Consider the following 15,036-nt stretch of genomic DNA (forward strand, 5'->3'; position numbering starts at 1 on the left):
CCTTGTGGCTTGGTGTTTCCCAAAATATGTTCTAAGGAGCAGTGGTTCCGCAAGATGCTTTGAAAAAATACATAATTCCGTGGTATAAGTTCTGGGAGAAATGCTATATATTTTCCTGCTCTCAGACATTCAAAACATACATCAGCTCTTCTAAGACCCTAAGAGGTCTCACACTTAAAGAAACTTCCAAAACTTATTCAACTCAGGGTTTCCCATGAGTTGACAATGGAAATCTTGTTTTCACATAATCACTTTGGAAAATACTTGTACAAAGGTTGGTGAGCTCTTTGGGGTGGAGACAGTATAAAGTAATGAGACCTGTGTTTTCTCGAGAGGCTGTAGTTTGAGGTTGTCTACAGGCTGACCACTCTTCTCTTGGACGGGGGCCCGTCAGCATTCAAACTCCATGAACACCACAGCAGCCTGGCCAGCCACCCCCCACCCCCAACAGGCCTCTCGCGGGACCTCCTAACCCCCACCCTTGCTGCCCACCTTGTCTGTGCAGTGGATCCTCCCACAGTCACTCAGAGCAATCCTGATTATAGTCACCCAGGGGCTCAGGTGACCCCACGTCACTTAGAACACAGCCCAGCTCCTTCCAGCTCAGAGGCTGTTCTGGGTTGAATTGTGGCCCCACAGGAACATGTTGAAATCCCGACCCCCAGAACCTCAGAAGGTGGCCCTATTTGGAAATAGGGTCTTTGCAGATGTAATTAAGATGGGGCCATACTGGAGAGGGGTGGGCTCTTGGTCCAATATGACTGGAGTCCTTATAAGAAGAGGGACAGAGACCGGGGGAGAAGACTGTGTGAAGATGGAGGCAGAGACTGGGGTGACGCAGCTACAAGGCAAGGCTCACCAGGGCTGCAAGCCACCACCAGAAGCTCGCAGGGGCAAGGACAGGTCCTTCCCCAGAGCTACTGGAGGAGCATGGCCCTGCCACAACCTTGATTTTGGACTTCAAGCCTCCAGAACTGTGAGAGGACGAAGAGCTGCTGTTATAAGCTGCCAGGTTCGTGGTACTTTGTTCCGGCAGCCAGAGGAAATGGCGATGCTCTGATCTAGCCCCCGCCTGCTCTCTTGGCTGACTGCCCACCCCTCCCGCCCTCCTTAGGCCTCAGTCTACGCATCGGCCTAGCCTGGGCTGCCTCCGTGGAAGCCTGGCCCTGGCACTTTCTTCCCTGACAGCCACCAGGCCCGAAAAAGCAGAACACTAAGCGTATCCTTTGGCAGGAGAGGGAGGGAGAGGAGAGCAAAAGCACCTTGCCCACAAGTCTGGCAAATTACTCTCTCTGCTTCCGCTGGAAGGGCATTCTAGAATCCCTGCTCACTTGCAAGGGTCCTGCTCTTGTTGCCTCTGAAGGAGCCCTGAAATCAGGAGGTTCTCTGTGATGCGAGAGAGCAGAGAGGCACCCCGGGAGCTGGGGGAGAAGAGTCATCTGACGCGGATCGATTCTTAAGGTCTCAGGAGCCTTGTCCCCGTGGACTTGCAGGATGTACACAGTCATCTCACTCTCTGAAGCTGAAACTGAAGTTGGAGACAAAGAGCCAAGGAGGGGATGCTGGAGAAGAGACAACCAGTGAAGAGGCCATCTGCGAGCAGAGCCACTGAATAAGCCATCTGAATGCTGTCCCTCGATCTGAGCCCCAGAGCTGGGATTCCTGAAGGATGCCCTCCTTTTATCTGCAGATGGAGGACCTCAGTCGGGCCCAGGGCCTGCCGTCGAGGTGAGGGAGGAGAACATCGGCTTCCCATGAAGTACAGGCTTTTTGTGATTTTACCCTTCAGAGCAGCATCTAGTCCCATGTACCAGGTGGGATAAGGGCGAGGTAGAGGCAAGGTCACATTTTCAGGGTGTTCAGTCTTGGCAAGCGCCGGCTGCAGGGCCTTCCTTATGTGACAACCTCTGAAATCCTCTGGGAAGGGGGGTTCTGTGTTTCCGGGACTCCACCCCACAGTGTAGCCCTCATTCTTTGCTCTACAAGGCTCCTTCCCTCTGCCTTCAAACAGACACTCTAGCTCCCTGTAGACAGACAGACAGTCAAACACACACACACATACACTCAACCCTCCTGTTTTTTCTAGCCGCCTTCTGGATTTTGCTTGTCTTTTATTGTTCTATTGTTGAATCCATCTGTGGTGCTCTGAAACTATGTATCCCAGAAAATCATGTTCTTACAGCTAATCCATTCCTGGGGGTGTAAACCTTTTATAAGCAGGACCTTTTGATGAGGTTACTTGAGTTTACGTGTGGCCCAGGGTGGGTTGTAATCCTCTTACTGGAGGTTTTGTTTTTTTTTTTTTTTTTAAATAAGCAAAAGAAATTCAGAGAAACAAAAAGTCATGGAATCAAGAAGCCGAAAGCAATGAAACCCAGGAGAGAAGGAAGAGGCCAGCAGAGGCCTCCATGTGCCTTGCCATGTGGCAGAGGAGTCAAGGATCACCTGAAGCCAGACTTTGGGATATTTTTGATATTTTTATAATCATCATCACTTTGATGATGTCTTGATTTGGACATTTTTCTCAGCCTCAAAATTGTAAGCTAATACATTCCCATTGTTAAGCCAACCTATTACATGGTATCTGCTTTCAGCAGCCCAGCACACCCAAACACCATGGTACCTGAGCAGTAACCCAGTTCCCACCACCACATCCCGCTGTGGCCTTCCTGCTGCCACTAATAACTTTTTCTGGACAAATCTGGTCTCACACAGGCCTGTCCTCTTCATGGTCTCTGTGCCACCTGGGCTTTTTGGCCGGCTGGCTCATCTTTCTGTCTCCTTCTTACTGTCTAGCTGGGTGTCCTGCAGAGGGCAACCTCAAGTCCACCATCTATGCCTGAGATGTTCTTTCTATCCTACTTGTCTCTTGAAGTTGGGCAAGTGATGAAGAGGCTGGTGTGAACAGCTCAGGTCCTGGGAAGGACAAGGACATCCTTGTCCCTGGGATGGGCAAGGACATCACCAGGGAGGAGGGTCGGGAAGTGGGAGGGACCACATGGTCCAGTTACTTCAACACCACTGTCCTTTGGCAACCTGGGGCAAGGCCAGGAGGGGGCTGTGCCAGCCCCACTGCATGGAGGAGGTGTGTCCTGGACGAATGTTTTGGGCCCAGGAGTTTCTGAACATACACTAAGAACCTGGCTAGCAGCATCAGCCAAGTCTGTGGAAGCAGTGCATTTTCATTTCATGGACCGCCAGACCTCCACAGTGACAAAGACTGGCCAGATAAACCAACAATGGGCCCAGCGCTACAGCCTAATGGCTTGATCAGATTCAAATGCATTGCAGGCAGCCTTTCAGGGGAGCAGGCAGTGCAGCAATTATAGGCACAGTGGCAGTCTGGGGAAAGTAGGTATTTGGGGTGTAAAAGTGCCTCTCTCAGCCCACTGGGTCTGTGAGACGGGTTCTCTGAAGCATGGCATTGGGAAGGTAACAAGAATGCTTGATGTTCCTTGGTGACACCACCCTACAGTGAATGAAGCCCTTGAAAGATGTCAGGAAATTCTGCTCCTAAGTCCTTTGTTCCTCCCCACCCCCCCGGCTGAGTCATGCCTCACTTTGAATGGTCTGCCCGGCATCAGGACAAACATGTACACACACACACAGCCTACTGCTGGGCTCTGTTTCTTGAAGATTAGAATCCATTTCTTTCATCTGTAGGTTTGGTTTGGCCCTCCGCCTGCAGGATCGGTGGTAGGCTTGGACTTGGGACCCAGATAAGCATCCGGGTGGCAGTTACCCCTCTGCCCGGAGCACATGGGGGCTCTGCAGTGGGCTATCATTGGCATACAGGGCAGAGCCTTCATTCTGGAACTCCGCTTGGCTGAAAGTGGGAGTCTTTTAGACTCTCCTCATTTCCACTACTGAGAGCCTGAGCAGCCCTGCAGATGCCTGCAGAGTCTGCTCTCTCAAGGCCACTGTCCTCACCACATCTGCCTTGCTGCCAGGGCCTCATCGCCTCATGTGTGCCCTTCTTCTAGGGCAAGTCATTGTGATTCCGTCCAGGGCCTCCTGAGTTAGGTTTCTTGAAACCTCATGGTTCTCTTTTCTAAGGGGAGAGAGGCATGATGCTGGCTGGTGGCCATACTGAGAGCTGTCCTTTGTGGCTATTCATTACGAATCCCATTTGGGTCCGATGCTTATTACCTGCCAAGAGCTCTGCTCAGGGTACTTTTCTTTGTCCTGCAATTTAGCCACGGGAAATCGGCTATTTTGGAGGGCAAAGTATTTACTCTGGTGCCCTCTGGTGGCTGAATTGCAACCTCGTCATCTCCCCAGTAATGGCGGCTGCTGCGTCCACAGGGTCCACTTGCGTCCACACTGGGCAGGCCTGCTCCCCTGCACACACTGGTTGAAACTGGTTTGGGCTGGATTTGAGTACATTTCAAAATCTCCAGTATAGAATTAGTCATTTTTCATTGTCTCCTTCAATGAGCACCTACTGGCTGAGCAATTTCAAGTGAGAAATGTGTTAAATGGTCCAGATGGTAACTTGAGTGTACCTAGAAAGTGAACTATTGGATTTCAAAACAATCCTATTTGCCATGCTTTGAAATTTGACATTTTTGTAATCAATCTTACCAAAGACTTAAGGATACTGGGGTACAGGTGATATGTTTCCAGATGTTTCCATATTGCTGGCTCCTAGAGACATCTTACATACTTCTGTTATAAGGATTGTGCTAGCAGGTAAAACTGAATAAGTCAATGATAGTACCCAATTTTCTTGTATGAGCTTATAAGTAACTATTTACTCTCAAACAGTATCACACCCTTTGACTTCATTACAAGAGAATAAGGTTAGTTGCATTTATGGGGTGTCAGCTGTCAAAAATATGGTTCTGATTGAGACATAAGGGGACATTTTTCTTTAAATGACACGATAGTTCTTTTTCCCCCAAATGATCTTGACCACTGTCAGCCAAAAATGGGAAGGCCCTAAATTTGGGAGATTTCTTGTTTCTGTTGTCAACAATATAGAATAGCTACTATTATTATTAATTTTATTAAAGTATGTTGAACCGGCTGTGCTGCCTCTTTGTTGCTCCTTCTTTCTATAGGTCCATTGATTCTCCTGCTTCCACAGAGCATGGCTTCTTCAGTCTGGGCCCGCTGCCTGCAGCTGAGCTCTGCTGAGCACCAGCCGTCCATTTCCCTCTTTACCAGCAGCCTGAGAACAGGCGACTCCCTTTATCATGAATAAACGAAACACGTGCATGGGTGCCTGCGAAGAAGAACTAGAATGTGCCTAGCCAATCCTTTGTCATCCTTCTCTCCTGCTCTCTCTGGAAGTCCCTTGGTGCTCTGGGGCTCTCCCTTTCTTTTTTCTTTCTCCTTGCTCATTTGGCTTCCCCCTGGGCTTTTCTCTTCCTGAAGGCAAACTGCCTTTCAATTAAAAACAAAAACAAAAACCTACTGAGGTGAAATTCCATAACATAAAACGAACCATTTTAAAGTGAACAATTCAATGGCATTGAAAACATTCACAGTGTTGTATAATCATTGCCTCTATCTAGTTCCAAAACATTTTCATTGCCCCCTAAGAAAACTCCCTACCCATGATGCAGTTGCTCCCAATTCCTGCATCCCCCCAGCCCCTGGTAACCACTGATTTGTTTCTGTTTCAGTGGATTTACCTTTTCTGGACATTTCATAAAAATGGAGTCACACAATCTGTAACCATCTTTTGGGTGTGGCTTCTTTCACTTAGCATCATCAATTTGAGATCCATCCATGAGGTAGCCTGTATCAGCACTTCATTCCCTTTTATGGCTGAATACTATTCCACTCTACGGGTATATTACATTTAGTTTATTCACTCATCTGCTGATAGACATTTGGGCTGTTTCCACCTTTCAGCTAATGTGTGCTTCTGGATGTTAACTCTTTCCAAGCCCCTCTCCACTGCTTTAGCTGCATTTTCTAGCTTTCACTAGAGATTTTCTTCAATTGACTCTCGACTCCAAACCTGTCCCTTTCTGGCCCTGCTGCATGGAGGCCAAGGTCACCGGTTTTCACCCAGAGCAGAGGGGTTCCAAGGAGCCTCTAGAGAGCCTCCCAATACCTCACCCTCAGGTTGGAGAAGGTCTCCCTTTTAGCACCTTTTCATAGTGGGTTTCAAAGAAAGGGTTCTTTTGGGGAAAAAAAATCGTAGCTTAAGAGGAAAAGTTTGTTTGTTTGTTTTAATGAACAAGATGATTTCATATCCTTTCTAAAGCTTTAAAACACTTCAGAATTCCTTTGTCTCCCATCTCCTCCTCCCTGACCTCTCCTTGGGTAGAAAAGCAGTAAATAACCAAATCTTTGTAGACAACATTTCACATTGGGCTCCAGCCACTGGCCTTTCTAATGTGTCTTGGGCAGCTGTCCCAGGCCAGATAAGTCACATTAAAGCTGAGAACAAAACCAAGAGTTTGGATTTCTTTTAAAATGAGGAGAAAAACACAGCATTTAAAGCTGTCACTTGGTCTGGGTTCCTGGAAGTTGCTGACTTACTGTGAAAAGATTTCTTAATCACACTAAGTCTCTCTTGCTTGTGAAACTTCTTGGGCAAGTTTTTGGTTTTTCTCTGGTAAGAGGTGGTTCTAAATAGTGTGAAATTTGCCAGCTCTGGTGTGAAGTTGAGGCATGGGGTGGGTGTGGGGTAGCAATGTTTATTGAGCTCATGCCAAGCTTTAGCAACTTGACAGGGATTCTCAGGTGGGCTCCTCTACTGCTCCCTGTACCCCAATTCTGTAGAGAAATGGCTTCAAGAACCTGAAGTCATAGGCCCACCGTCCCCCAGCTGGTAAGACCAGCAGCCAGGATTCAAACCAGGCCTGGCTGATGCCTGAGTTTGCAATGTTCTACAGAGGACCTAGGAGTCGTAAACGACGCTTCCGCTCAGGGGTCCAGGGGCCTTCAAAACCTAGGGGCATTGCAGAATTTACCTGCTGGGATAGCTGGCAGCCCATGGTACTGCCCCAGGCAGACTGGGATCCAAATTTCTATGATGCCAAGAAGTAAGGCTACCACCAGGAGAAACAAAAGGAAGTGGAGGGGCCAAGATTGGAGCCCAAGTCTCCTCTTCAAAGCCCTGTTCACCCCACGACATTGAACCCCTCCCTATGCACTCTCTTCACAAGTCAAAGGAGGCTACATCGTCCCTGTCACAAAGGACAGTGAGGGCTCTGGTGAGCCATGGGAGAGGAAGCAGGGGCAGCTCTGACATAGGACATTATCAGAAGGGAACACATCAGGGGAAAATATCCGAACTCATCTGAGTCCTAAAGCCAAATCCAGAGCTTTGTGCCGTCAGGGAGAACATCGTGAACCAGACTTATTGATCTGGGGCTTAAAAGAAAGCGCAGTCCTCTTTCCACTTTTCCAAATCCCTCTACTTTTCTCCATCCATCATTAAGGCTGAAAATTGACATATCTGTGAAAGGTTTACAGTGCTGCAGATAAACAGTGTGCCGTAGGAGAATAAGCCGTCCTCGCAAAGGCCCCTGGCCCCCTCTTTTCCTCCTGCTTGCCAACAGTTGGCGCGTTTGAGAACCGCAATAGTGGGCAACGACAGAAGCAGCTCCAACCCAGCTTAATTTTCAGCAAAACCCACAAACAGCCTGCTTTCTCTACAGTGGTGGTCAGGTAAAGCCGGGAAAAGGGGCAGGTTGCTAACAAGAGACCCCACTGAAACTCTGTCTTAGCACCTTCCCAGCATGCCTCACACTGCCAGGAACCCCCTACATCAGGAAATTAGGAAAACAAAGCCATCAACAACGGAAGAGCTAATCCCAGCTCTTCAACCACCACTTGCTCCTGTAATTGTCATCATGGGAGGCTGGGAGCCACTAAAGAACTTTTTAGGGGAAAAGTGGGAGGAAACAACATTGAAAAACAGACAAATTGAATTCATTGTACTCAACTGGAAAAAGAAATCTTCAAACTTTTCATTGAGAAGTTAGTAAATATTAGTAAAACTAGGAAAATGGAACATTCATAGTTAAAAGAAATCCCAATAATACTGGTATTTTTCCCCCCACAGCACTCCTGTTGGTAATTCATCTTAAAATACGTCTGCAGGGTCCTTGTTTGTTTCGAAGTTAGGAAACAAATGTGTCTCCCGGCGAGAAAAAGTCCATAAATATTTTATGTTAGAGAAGAGAATTGAATTCCCTGAGAACATCTGTCGCCTGCAGTTAGACACGAAGCCTGCTCTGCCCACGCCTGCCTTGGCAGCCTTAGCCCGGAAGGGGTTGGGGTGCCCAGTGTTAAATGAGACACGCGGATTTTTCTTCTACTTACCCTTTAGCCAGTGTTGCTATGCCAACATCTGTTAACTTCATCCCGACACCTGTGAGGAGAGAGAGCAAAGGCAGTGCTTGTGTTACCCATGGCAAATCAGAAAGGACCAGCACTCCCTTCATGGGGAGGATGGCGATGGCTCTGTCACCATTTCCCTGCCTGCCCCAACACGCAATTCCGTCCTGATTCCACCCCCGACGCCGCTTTCCGTGGAGGACCGAAGGCCTTCCGGACCTGCATTCAGCGCTGTGGGATATCCTGGGGAAGGCGGCCTGGCGGGGCGGCTCAGAGGTCGGGGTGCACCTGGGCGGCGGGAGCTCTGGGTGCTGTGGGAAGCTGAGGCCTGTTCCCAGGGAGGCTCTGATTTGGGCTCGGGTCTGGTCCCCCCTCCTCACTGAAAGCCGCAGGCCTTACAGTTGTGGAGGGAGGAGTGGGTGTGGGCTGGGGTGGCCATACCCACGGTGAGAAAGTTCAAAAAGCATTTTGTTGCTTCAAAGCCAAACCCCAGAAACGTGATTTCCTGTTTCCGTAAATAGTTTCAGATCCTGGACTGGTGATTTCCTGGGTTGGGCTCAGACCCGGGGAAACACATCGACTTTTAACCTGTGGCTTGGGGATGCTGACATATGCAAACCAAGGTCTGACCCTATGACACTTCTCCGAACCTCTAGCCACTAAGCCATAGCAGCGGTGGTTACCAAAGTCAAAACCAACCAAAACAAAAGCAGCGACCTCGGCTTCCCACCTTGGTTCTGCAAAGAGATTCATCCCAGGTAGAATCTGAAGCATACAGGAGTCTTTTCCTTCTGCCCTCCTAGCAAGAGCCCTGGTAGAGAGGCTAGGGAACGAGTGTTGCAAAGAGAATGGACAATCCTATTGTCTCCCAGGGTACAGAAGGACGAGAAGGACCATCACTTTCTGCAGCGGACAAGAGGCCCACCTTCCCTCGCTCAGCCCCCGTCTCAGTCCCACGGTTTTCATCTCTCCCAAAACTTGTGGAAGGCCCCTCTGTAAAGCCCCAAGCCTGGGTGGCCGGTGGGCCTTTCCAGAATCTCTCTGCTTACTCCAGGTAGCAATTCTGTTCCAAACTCTTCGGGGTAGTAGCTTTGGGCACCTGCCCCAGTTCAGTGGCCTCTGCCTTGACCTTGCCCGTGCAGCCTGGTGATGGCCCCTTCCTCGCCAGGCACAGCGCTACCCCAGCGGTCTCTGCACCGGTCTGAGCCTTGCCTCCTGTCTTGCCCCTGACCTTACACAGGCCAGACCGAGGTTGCTGGTCTCCCCACAGCCAGCAGTGGACCAGCCCCTGGAGGGCCGGGTAGCGTGGGGCCAGTCTGGGCTGTGGAGGAAGTACTCTGCCCCCCTACCCCCTCACACACCAATCCTTGGGGATCAGATCTGATGGCCTCTCCTTCCCGGTTCTCCTCGCTTACATTGCTGTTTTCTGAGGTCCAGGAAGGAAAGCTGAAGAGTTTATGCTATGATTCAGCAGGTCTGCCTGGAACCTGGCAAAAATGTTGCTGTTCAGTTTGGTTAGTCTTTTCTGCAGTGCACCTGTGAGCTAAATTAGAGATGGCACTATGGGGGAGCCCGTGAGCATTGTAAAAGCCTCTTTCACAGTGAGGAATGAATTCATCTCATTCTTTCAAAGCTGCTAACAAGTAGGACATATGTAGAAATGCTCGGCAATAGCTTTTATTACAAGGTCAGTCCTGGGGAGGGAAAAAAAAAGACACCAAATTGCAAAAGCCCTCTTTGGATATCTTGTTTTGTGGAAAGCTGTGTTTTTAAAATCACAGCTCTCTTTTCTAAGCTGCACCTAAGTCCAATTTTAAAAAGTCATTTGGCAAAAGTCCTTGAAATTTGGGACTGACTTTCCCTTGCTTCTCACAGTTACCAGACATCACTTATGGTTTAGAAAAATTGAATATAATTTTAAAAAGGAAATGTTTCTCTCTTGGTTTAATAATTTGCCAGCTATTCAACCAAGGTTATTAAGACCCACTATAGTATAATAATTTAAGTTCTAGTGTGCAGCTACTAAACTGAGCTGGAGAGAAGAGTAATCTACAGATTGTTTCTGATGGAAGGAAGGAGGTAAGGCAACATTGGGAGTTTATTCTCCAGAACGTGATTTGGGTCTTTGGGTGACAGCTTCTTAGAAGTCCATTAACGGTCTCACCAAGGAGCAGCTCTTAGGGCCATCCACAGGCTGGGCTTCCCCCCACAAACCTGCAGAACTGGCTCAAGCTGTAAACAAGCAAATGTAACCAGGGAGGGGTAACCTTTAGAGTCTGAGAGGTTGATAATTGAGTTTGAGGTCGTTGGGTTGTGTAAAACTCTAATTCCAGTCTCCATAAAATCGCACAATGTGGAGATTGCTTAGAGAATGGATGTGCTGTGGGATTTTTCCCAGCCGCAAAGAGTAAATAACATTCTTCTGAAACACTGCACTGACACTTCAGAGCGCAAACATCCATTTACAGAGAAATGTAATATTCCAGTACCATTGTTTACAAGTGCCTGGAAGTGAAACTAGCTGTACGTAAGCTCCAGGCCGATGCTTTCCAGCAGAAGAACTATATTTAATGCAAAATGAGCTCTGAAGGAGAAAAGATAGGAGAAACACTGGCGATGGCACAGTCAGAATCCAAGTAGAATAGTTAGCCATGTTTTTTGTGAGTGTGTGGCAGCAAAGTCTCTTCAAAGAATAAGAGGCTGTGGCTGCTTTAAATGTGCAGATGTGATGCATCTGCAAGACTGTAATGCTGTACTTCCCAGCTGGCTTTTGAGGGGACCCTCAGAGGGCTCAAAGGGAGAGGGGGGTGAGCCATATGCACAGGAACATTCCAGTATCAGGAGGGCACTGGGAAGGGTGGGAAAGTAAATCTCTTGCAAATTTGTTATTTGTGTTTTCATGAAAAGAGCTTGGGCTTCCAAGTCAGAAAACCTGGGCTGGAGTCTTGGAACCCTTTACTTACCGACTGAGTGTCAGCAGGCAATTAAATCAGTCTGAGCCTCATTTTTCTCATCTGTAAAATGGGGCTCATAAAATGGGGATCATAATAGGGTTACAGTGAAGATTTAAAAATAATAGGAAAAAAAGTGCATACAAAAATCGGTGAAATCTCAGTAAGTTTTGTCTGTAGTTGGGTTAATTATATTGTGCCACCTTTAGTTTCCTGGTTTTGATAATGTATATTAGTCATGTAAGATGTAAGGGGGCAGGGGAAGGGTGCACGGGGACCCCTCTGAACTATTTTTGCACCTTCTTGTGAGTCTATAGTTATTTCAGGTTTAAACTAACCCATAGGGAACACATTATGTGGCAATATTGCCTGGAATGTTTTGCTAGTTCAATTAATTCCATAACCGCCCCGTGCAGAAAGCACCGAGGCACAGAGATATGAGTAATTTGCCTGAGGCTGCACAGCTAGGAAGTGGTGGTGCAGGGAATGGAACCCAAAGGCAACCGTGCTAGAGGCAGAACTTGGGATCCTTGTATCTGACAGCGCCTGACATTTAGTAGGCAAAAATTAGAGTTTAGATTTTTCTTAGCAGCATTATTTGGAAGGAAAAAGGAACAGGAAAACCTCTATGGCAGAGCTGTTGGTGCCCCACTCGTGGCCCGCCCCCTCCCCACTTCAGGGCCGGATTGCCACAGCTCCAGTTGCTGTCATCAGCATTTCTTTGCTGAGAGTTTTTTCTGATCACAGAAGCCTGCTTTGCCTGACTTGGCCTGCCCAAGGGGCAGGCAGGAAGTGCAGGGGGGTTTACCCCCCACCGGAAACGGAAACAGCCTTCAGCTGGTGACTGATGGGAGTTGGTGTATAAATTCTCCTGCTCCCTCACTCCTGGGGCGGGTGATTCTGGCAAGAGGGCTCTGTGCAGGCTCCCAGAGTTTCCCTAGCAGGCTCAAGGTCCCCCGGCCCACAGTGTGACTCCCCCTGCAGCACTTCTCCCCTTCCCCAGGGGTGTTTCCTGGAGTCCCCTTGCAAACCAACTATTCGTAGGTCTGTTTCTGGGGTAACCTTATTTATGATGTCCCCACTTCATACAACAAATGTACTCCTAAAAATTTGCATATAAATTGAAAACATACTATAAAGGCACCAGCAGAGCTTGAAATCTAAAGCAACTGTGAGAGACTGCTTCATATATTAAACTACTAATCAGTAATCAAAACCTCCCAACAAAGAAATGCAGAATATACAAATTTATAAAGTCATAAACTAGAATACAGGGGCTTGCATAAGTGTGGGGATTGGGCTGTTAATGTTAAATTGGTATAAGGTTTCTCTGTGGAGTGATGGAAAATTTTGGCAATGGATGATGGTGATGGAGGCACAACTTTGTGACTGTAATTAACACCACTGACTTGTATATTTGAAAAGGGATAAAAAGGGAAATTTTAGGTCGTCTTTAAGTTACCACACACATTAAAAAAAAAAAACAACAGCATAGAACTGTATAAAGCAAAGAGTAAACCCCAGTGGGCCAGAATTAATAGCCTAATACTAATACTAATACTACTATTTCATCAATTGTAACAAAAGTAATGCAAAATGTTAATAATAGGTAAACAGTGTGTGTGAGAGGGCAGTATGTGGGAACTCTGAACTTTCTGCAATATTTTTCTATACCTGCGCTAATAAAAAAATATATATTTTAAAGAATGAATCACTACATTTTAATTTATCTTTGGTCTATCTGTATTTTCATATGTAATTCTGAGTTTGCAATTATTGAGGGTATAATAATAAAGCCAATGTTTGGTGACTGATTGTAATGGAAAGTCATTACTGGCATGAATTATTAAAATTCACTTTATTCCTCCATTTGACTGATTGTTTCAGGCTCTGTTGTCAAGTCTTGTTTCTGACATCAGTGACACCTTCTGCAGGTGGGGTTGCTTAAGGACATCATGAGTTGCTCCCAGCAGACTCCTCTCAGCCCCTCCCATTTCTAGGAACAGCCCCAACTGCTCGGCTCACCCTGCATGTCTGTGACCAGGAGGCAGCCACTGGTTTTCTGGTATACCCAGTGCTGGAAGGTGCAGCACTTCTGACCAGCCTCTGATTCTCTTCTCAAGAAGTTTATTTCTTTTCCATCCCTGATGGAATACTTCACAAATTCTCCCATCAACTCCTCTTCTACTGTGGCATAAGGGATGTTGTTCTCAGGTCGATGGATAAGAAAAATAGGAATGATCCTGGCACAGAGAGAGAACAAGGACACATCAGGCTTGCAGATGAGAAGAAAGACTTCTGGTGCATTCTGTTCTCATTGGGAGCAGCAGGGAGCTGCAGAGTCAACACCAGGGTTCCATTAGATTTAGGCTAAAAATCCCCCCTACCCCACCCAGGGATTATGCAGTGGGTAAGAGAATGTGTTTGTTTTCATTTGTTCCTGGAGTTGGTTAGGAATTTTTCCTTGGAATGGAGTTTAATTGCTCTTGACTGTAAGCTTTATAGTCATTATAGTCATATTTCAATGACTCACTGGCCAGTGATTAAAATCCATCTATCTCAACTAACAGCCATCTCTCCACCTTCCCTTCCTCCCTTCCTCCCTCCCGCTCGTCCTTCTCTTCCATTCAGTCAATAAATACTTATTAAGTGGCTTTCATGTGTCAGACACTTCTAGACACTGTTCTAGAAAAAAGCAGTAAAGAAAAGGGGAACTTACTCTCATGGATCTTACATTTACACCAAGGTGACAAAAGTAAATAAGTAGACACAGAGTACCAGGTGGTGCTAGGTGCTAGATGAAAACATAGGCAATGGCAGGGTTAGTTTGGGCACTGCTCTTCAATACATGGAGGTCAAGAAGGGCTTGCTGAGTGACAAAGTGACACTTGAGCAGAGACCTGAAGGAAGTGAGGGGAGAAGAGTGTTCCAAGTAGAGGAAGGGCAACTGTATAAGTGTCTGGGACAGGAGCATTCTTGGCATGTTCAATGAAGAGCAGAGGCCAAGTGCCTGGAGGGGCGTGAGCAGGGGGAAGATGGGAGCAGGTGAGGGCAGGAGGGAATGGGCAGTGGGACCTGGTGGGGCCATGCAGGGCACTTAGAAGTCTCTGCCTTTATGCTGAGAGGGATGAGAATTCTTTGGAGGGAACAGGGCAGGGGAGTGACATGACGGGACATGTGTGCTCCAAGGACCACTCAGCCGCTTTGCCCAGAGCAGACTGCGGAGGACCAGGATAGAAACAGAGGACCCGTGTGGAAGCCCCTCAACAGTGCTGGCATCATGGAGTGGGGCAGGGATCCCGTTCAGAATCTATTTCACAGCACAGATCCATTCGCTCTGTTCCAGGCGTCTCCTCTCTCCTCCAACCACCCACCTCCCCAACCTCACTCTCAGCTGATGACCTTGCTTCCTGTTGTAGTGTGAAAACTTTAGCAACTAAAAGAGAACTTTGAAAAAGCTGTGATCCCACATATTCCCACCTCCAAACAGCTGTGCCCATATCCTCCGCCTTCCCTCCTTTCATTCTGCATGAACCAGTCTCGCTCCTCCCGGAAAACATCTGCTCCATGGGCCCTGGATCCCGGCCTCTCTCAAAAGCTCAAGAATAATGAATGTTCCAGCAATTGTTCCTCACTCTCTTCCATCAATTTTTCCCTCTAGAGAATTACTGCTAATAGCATAGCAACTTGCTGAAATAATTCTATATGGCATGTGAATCCCCTAGCCTACTTCAACTACTGACTCAGGTTACACCCAAACTCACATCAGTTGTAGACGTAC

The 15,036-nt window shown here is 47.6% G+C and overlaps 1 protein-coding gene across 3 annotated transcripts in view; it reads right to left on the minus strand.

Annotated features, from left to right (window-relative positions):
- Positions 1-15,036, minus strand: part of ALPK2 (alpha kinase 2) — a 146,160-nt gene that overhangs the window by 6,919 nt on the left and 124,205 nt on the right. For all 3 annotated transcript variants that reach the window (XM_058277804.2, XM_058277802.2, XM_058277803.2), the window contains 2 exons: positions 13,281-13,498; positions 8,290-8,338 (listed from right to left, as the gene is read on the minus strand). In XM_058277804.2, the coding sequence (XP_058133787.1) occupies positions 8,290-8,338; positions 13,281-13,498 (267 nt within the window). The remainder of the gene's footprint in view (positions 1-8,289; positions 8,339-13,280; positions 13,499-15,036) is intronic.

Source organism: Dasypus novemcinctus, chromosome 16, assembly GCF_030445035.2.
Source record: "Dasypus novemcinctus isolate mDasNov1 chromosome 16, mDasNov1.1.hap2, whole genome shotgun sequence".
Lineage (NCBI taxonomy): Eukaryota > Metazoa > Chordata > Mammalia > Cingulata > Dasypodidae > Dasypus > Dasypus novemcinctus.